Here is a 6528-nt window from a genome sequence, read left to right as displayed (position 1 = left end):
TGATGTTTAAATCAATTTTCTTTATGTTAACTGTTACATAAAATGAGCACAACACAATATTCCCAGATGGAAAAAAAACAATTCATTAGCAGCATAGTGTTGACTTTTTGGAGCTTGTAAAACTGGTAATTCTATAGCTCTAGAAGGAAAAGGAAGCTTCAAAATGGTGTGCAACTGTTAGAAATGGGAACAGAGGAATGAAGGTCTACTGCCTTCAGCATCAAAGAAATTTCTATTTCAATCTCCAAAGTTATATTTTTCAAGACACAGGTTTAGCTTCATGTTAATGACATTTCATTATTTTATTGCTTACAATATTAATTTGCCTGTATATATAGATTTGGACTGTGTTGAAAGGTTTAAATTCTGTAGTGTGAGAATTATTTCAAAGCACAGTTTTTAAGGCATTATTATCCTTCCCACTCTTTCTCAGACATCCAGTATTCATGTGAAATGTACAACCAACAAAAGTCGAAGTCTGTTGACTATCCATCCAGATATGACTTAGATGATCACAATGAGCCCCTGAAATGGATTGGAAATCAGATCCTTTGACCATTGTTTCCTGTCACAAAATTATCCAGCTACTATATTTCTTTCTTTTTTTAAAATATATTTTAATGATTTTTTACAGAGGGAGGGAGAGAGATAGAGAGCTAGAAACGTCGATGAAAGAGAAACATCAACCAGCTGCCTCTTGCATACTCCCAACCAGGAATGTGCCTGCAACCAACATACATGTCCCTGACCGAAATTGAACCTGGGACCTTTCAGTCCACAGGCCAACGCTCTATCCACTGAGCCAAACCGGTTTCAACCAGCTAATATATTTCTAAGGCAGTGAAAGAAATGTTTCATTCTAAGAAACACTTGAAAGTGCAAAATTTTGTAACCACTAAATATTTTTAACATAATTAGAAGTTCGCATTTGCTCTTTAATAATGTATTTCCTTATTCATTCAATTACTGTTTACTGAATATCTACCAGCTAACCTTTTAGTTAACATCTAATAAATCTTAAGCGTCTTCCAAATATCTCCCAAACAAACTTTACAATTACTGGAAAATGATGCTGCAAGTTGTAGGGGCCAGGTGGGGAGTAGTATCATCTTCCACAGCAGTATTTATGGTTACAATAAAACATACAGAAATGTTTTTATATTATACTATGGATTTTAATGTTTCTATTTTAATAGGGTTCTGAATTAAAGAATATCTTTTTTTAATACATATTTTATTGATTTTACACAGAGAGGAATTGAGAGGGATAGAGAGTTAGAAACGTCGATGAGAGAGAAACATCGACCAGCTGCCTCCTGCACAGCCCCCACTGGGGATGTGCCCGCAACCAATGTACATGCCCCTGACTGGAATCGAACCCGGGACCCTTCAGTCCGCAGGCCAATGCTCTATCCACCGAGCCAAACCGGCCTTGGCTAAAGAATATCTTTATAGGCAACACAGTAAAGCAGTTATTAGAATCATAGTTCAATGAAATAGAAAATGACTTTTGTAGGATAAGATTTATATTAAACCCCAAAGTTCAATTCTGATCATAGACTTGTATTTTACATTAAGTGATACATACTCCTTTAGGAATTCTCTATGGTAAATATGTGCATGAAGCAGGTCACAGATTAATTAATTTTTATATAAAGTGACATTATTCATTTTAACTCAGTTGAGAGTATATTATTATCATCTCAAAATCAAAAGATGACCCCAAAAGATCCACCTTTATGCTTTGGGGTATGTATTAATATGTTGTCATTTCAGATTATTTAGACTTATTTGTTGCTCCTTCACCTTGTTCAAAAAAGTGACTTAAGGTTGTCATTTCTAATTAAGGTTTGATTTCCAGACTTTCTCAGATAAAATAAAAGAAGTAGTTGGATTTCTATCAACAGATTCTTAGTTGATGGACCTGGTTCTGTCCATGGCTTCACTTTATTTTCTGGAGGGCACTGCAAAGGATTCCAACTTCACCTACAAAAAAATATAGATGAGCCACTCATATCATGAACACATACCCTTCAAGTGTCCACAATGTGTAAAACACTAGGAAATCACTGGGATGCATCTCAACCCTCAAGGAGCTCACAGTGATAGGATTTGGGCAATCATGGCTTAGATAGTTTCAAGTTTTAGAAAGTAAGAGAGCTATTAATGCAATTGGCTTCCTCTTTCTATAGACTGCTTCTCAGGAAAGGAGTTAACAGTTTTCTCACCCAGGAAAATCCCCTTTTGTTCTGTTTCTCTTTTACTTGACCATCCACTGATGCTTGCAAGAAGCTAAGCCACTGAACCTAAAACTGTGGTTCATACAAACCTACTGTGTCAGAATCATCTGGGACCTTATTACAAATACAAACTTCCAAGCCTCACCACATATTTAGTAAATGTATTCTGGGGCTATGATCCATTTATTTTTAACTATTATCCCAAGTGATTCTGATGCACAGTAAGTTTGAGAATTTACAGTCTAAGTAGATAACTCACCCTAGACCACTGGACTAAGTAGGTCTGATGAAACTACTCCCATTCATGCCATGTTCTTGCCATTCTTATTTTTATTCTAATTCATATTTTAATCTTCATAAGAACATGGCAAGAAATTTAATAAATTTCTTCCTCTTTATATTGTGAAAATAAGAAAACACAACTCTCGATTTCTGGGAAAGAGAGCGGCCTCAAAGGTATGTTACTTACTGTTGATGGAGTCAGCCAAAATCTTAAGTTGCTGGGTATTGTCCAAGACCTCAATCCTTTGGGTGTATGGGTCATAACGAACTGAGAAGGGCCGTGGGATTGTAGCAGCAAAGTTTCTGAAACCAAAACCATAGATCTGAGTGAAGGGCACCATTTGAGGAAAAAGTAATTCTGAAAGGTTTTTCAATGGCCTTTCACTTGGCTATTAGTAACACAGAAAACACTAGAACAGAGGCTTTAGACATGTGATGGAGTTTTACTGAAGTCCTCTTGGAAACCCTTTGCTGTTTGTGTGCCTATGTGACTATATAAACACATGTAGACACATATTTATTTGGTCACCTACTTTCAAAAAAGACATAGGCAGTTTATAATAAAAGCCCAGATTACAATAAGGCCCAAATTCTCATTATAAAATAAAATAATAAAATAAAATAAAATAAAATAAGTAAGTAGAATCCAGCTACAGAGTGTTATAGAAAAAAAAATAAGCTCTGAGATGCTTGGCAATCAGTGCAAAGAGGGAATATAGCTCTCAAGAGTTGAAGAAAACACTCCATATGAGTGAAATTTAGCAGGCTCCAGTGCCTCCCCTATAGCAAGAACTATGTTAAGTTCTTACTGTTTTATAGTCTTTATAATTCTCACTCCCATTTTAATCTTCATAAAAACTCTAGCAGGAAGGTACTATTATTTCCCCCATTTTACAGATGAGAAAACTGAGGCTTGGAGCAGCTAAGTGTCTACCAAAGCCATACTGGCAATATATTGTGAAGCTGAAAAGACCAAGGTAGTATGACTTCAGTAGGCCTGTTTCTTCTTTATTACTCCTAGGTCTGGGAGAAATGCACGTTAAGCAATGTAATTAACAAGATCATCTATTCCAAAATGATCCATAAAATGCAAAGGTATCACAAATTATATTTCTAAGTTGGCTTCTGGTGAAAGTAGAAGCTGCCATAATGTGAATACAATTATAAGGGAGGCTAGTAGCGCTCTCCAAGTTTATCAAGTCTGGTGGAGCACAGTGGCTTGATATCCAAGTTCCAGAGCTCACTCACATCCTGAGATTGGTGCATTTGCTAATTACTTGTTGAGTGCCTACTATGTGTCATGCAATGCTCTAAGGGCTGGGAGAAGAGTAGAAAACAGAATAAAACAGAAATAACAAAATCTCTATCCTCATGGATCTTAAATCTCTGTCCTCATCGATCTTAAATTGGTGCATTTGCTAATTACTGTTTAAGTGCTTACTATGTGTCATGCAATGTTCTAAGGGCTAGGAGAAGAGTAGAAAACAGAAATAACAAAATCTCTATTTTCATGGATCTTAAATCCTATAATACAGTATAGTAGACATTATTAAGTAGAAAACAAACAAATAAGTCATAGAAGGGGATAAGTAGCGCTTGGGTAGGGATGAGTAGTGATTTTTAACTAAGTTGGTTAGAGAAATATGTACAAAGAAGGTTAAATGTGGGTGAAGATTTGAAGGAGGTCAGGGAGCGAGTTCTGCAGGTGTCTAGGAGAATAAAGTGAACATCGGTTATAAGATTTCAAAGACTGATTTGGTGGAGGGACTTCTGTATCCACTCTGCACACAGGAGGGTTCAATCTGTGGATTTGGTAGCTATATTGAACAAGGATCGGGTGGCCAGATAGTCTGCAGGGATTGGCATGTGAGGACAATAAGCTGTGAAACAGGGTCTTATGAAGGAACTCCTCCCAACAGAGGGTGGAAAGGGACAAGGGTGGGAGGCTCTGTCTACTGCACACTATTGCTGTGAGCATTGGAGTCCACCTTGTGGCTAACCACCCACCAATCAGTGGCACCAGAGCAAGTAAGGAGGTACCAAGAGCTGCTGACCTGCATTATTTGCCATCTCACCTTACTTTCTCCTTGGCATCATTAAAACTCTCAGCCACATAATACAGGGGCTGGAACTCTGTGATCGTGTACTCCTGGATGGCTGTCTTCTCCAGTTCCAGAGGGAGGCGTATGGGCTTGTCTGACAAGCAGTACTGCAAACATCAAGTGGAAAAATTTCAGTTATATCGGGGCCAATGGTCCCTGCTGCATCCCACAGGCCATTTGTGTGCCTTCTCACACCTCATTTGTATTCCTTCCACACCACAGCCCAAATTCAGTAAACTGAATTACTTTGCATCTGCTATATTCTACCCTCTATAGTTCATCTAAAACCTACAACCAAGATAAAAATAAGTAATGCATTGCAAGCATTTTCAAATAAGGTGATCAACAGATGAAGGGGCCAACCACATTTGCTGGCATGTGTTTTCATACATCTGTAGGCACAGTTCAACCTTGGAATCAGGAGGCCCCTCTGTCCTGGAGCCCTCTGAACTTAGAGTTCAAGTAACACCTACACTCATGATCAAATCATAACTTCGAAGGCAGCAATATCTTCAGGTTAATCCCCTTAGTTGGATCACAATATGAATGTAAATGGGGTTTCCATAGCACCAAGGGAAAAAAAAGAATGGTCAGCTGTTTCCACCATTTTCAAATCTATTGTTAGTTCCTGCTAGAGTCATACCTGTAATTCACCAAACGATGACAGGAGCCCAGCGCCATATGCCTTTATGGAGTCTCCTTGTTTGCAGAGCCCAAACTCCACAGTAAACCAGTAAATCTGGAATGGAAAGTCAAGTTGAGAGCACACCCCAAGGGAGGTAAAGGCAGCAGATGCCCCACAATCAATAAACGGACTGCCCAAGTAAGAGTTTGTGCAGGTTTGTTCTCTGAATCAGCATGACATGAGGTCACCTCTCTGTCTCTTGTGTCTCACCCTAACCAATCATCTGTTGAACCAACAGTTGGCTGAATGCAAGATGAGACAGGAAGCAGTGACAGTGGGGGAGAGTATTGAGGGTGCCCTAAAAGTATACCCCTAACAAATTCTTCTCTCTAGAACAGGAACTCCTCTACCACTTTTGCTTTCTTCTTCATGGAATAAACTAGAGTGAGATGTTCCCTTTTTGTTGTTTGAACTTACCAGGCAATCCCATCAGGCTCAGCAGTGGGAAGCAGGTGATAGGAGGGTGATAGAATCAGTGAAGGGCCATCCCCTCCTCTGTACTAAACTTGGAATTTCTGAAAGACCCCATATCAATCATTGCTTCTAATTACACACATACTTTATGCCAGAGAATTCTCAAGAGCAATCATTACAGCTTATTGATATTTTCAAGGCACTCTGTTTAGAATCACATGTAAACATCTGCATGCAGCTGATTTCAAAATCCAACCACGAAGGAGAAATACAAGTGCAAAATCATACTTTTGCAAATATAACCCAGAGCATTCTGATTTTCTTCCCAAATGACCTGGCTTTCAGGGGAAGATCAAAGCTTCAGAGACCTGAGGGCTGTAACCCAAAACATTTCCACTTCCCACCACAGAAAGACAGAATTTACCGTGGCGAGTTTCTCAATGTACTCATCAGGTGCACCCAAAGAGGCAAGGCCAATTTCCTGTAATTATGAAAAAACAGAGTCATTGGCATGACAAGATCTGCCTATTTTCAACTTTTATCCTCAGTTAAAGATAAAGGTACTTGACCACAGAAGGTAATAGTTGGCGAGGTGTCTTCAGAAGAGCTCAGAGAGACTCTGATTGTTCTGTCAAGTCTTCCTTAACCACACACCATAGAATCACAGATCTCTAGAGTGGGGAAACGATTCCCTAGCTGGCACCTTATATTTGTTTTACAGATGAGAACACTGTGGCACAGAAAAAGGAGAGTCTTTCATGAACCACTTCTCATCACAGCTTTAACTGCAAAATTTCTCTAGCTA

At 38.7% G+C, this 6528-nt stretch overlaps 1 protein-coding gene and 1 long non-coding RNA gene across 3 annotated transcripts in view; both read right to left on the bottom strand.

Annotated features, from left to right (window-relative positions):
* On the bottom strand, positions 1–1216 carry LOC123653126. The gene is made up of 2 exons (XR_006742761.1): positions 819–1216; positions 1–584 (listed from the first exon to the last, which is right to left on the bottom strand). It is a non-coding gene; the product is annotated as an uncharacterized LOC123653126 (long non-coding RNA).
* Positions 1217–1437: 221 nt separating this feature from the next.
* The window catches only part of PAH (phenylalanine hydroxylase), a 47071-nt gene continuing 41980 nt past the window's right edge, over positions 1438–6528 (bottom strand). For both annotated transcript variants that reach the window (XM_036456680.2, XM_045587585.1), the window contains 5 exons: positions 6148–6204; positions 5268–5363; positions 4598–4731; positions 2710–2825; positions 1438–1986 (listed from right to left, as the gene is read on the bottom strand). In XM_036456680.2, coding sequence (XP_036312573.1) covers positions 1943–1986; positions 2710–2825; positions 4598–4731; positions 5268–5363; positions 6148–6204 — 447 coding nt within the window. In that variant the 3' untranslated portion in view covers positions 1438–1942. The remainder of the gene's footprint in view (positions 1987–2709; positions 2826–4597; positions 4732–5267; positions 5364–6147; positions 6205–6528) is intronic.

The sequence above is a fragment of the Pipistrellus kuhlii genome, unplaced genomic scaffold, assembly GCF_014108245.1.
Source record: "Pipistrellus kuhlii isolate mPipKuh1 unplaced genomic scaffold, mPipKuh1.p scaffold_m20_p_3, whole genome shotgun sequence".
In the NCBI taxonomy this organism is placed as follows: domain Eukaryota; kingdom Metazoa; phylum Chordata; class Mammalia; order Chiroptera; family Vespertilionidae; genus Pipistrellus; species Pipistrellus kuhlii.
This window is presented reverse-complemented; position numbering and strand designations above follow the sequence as displayed.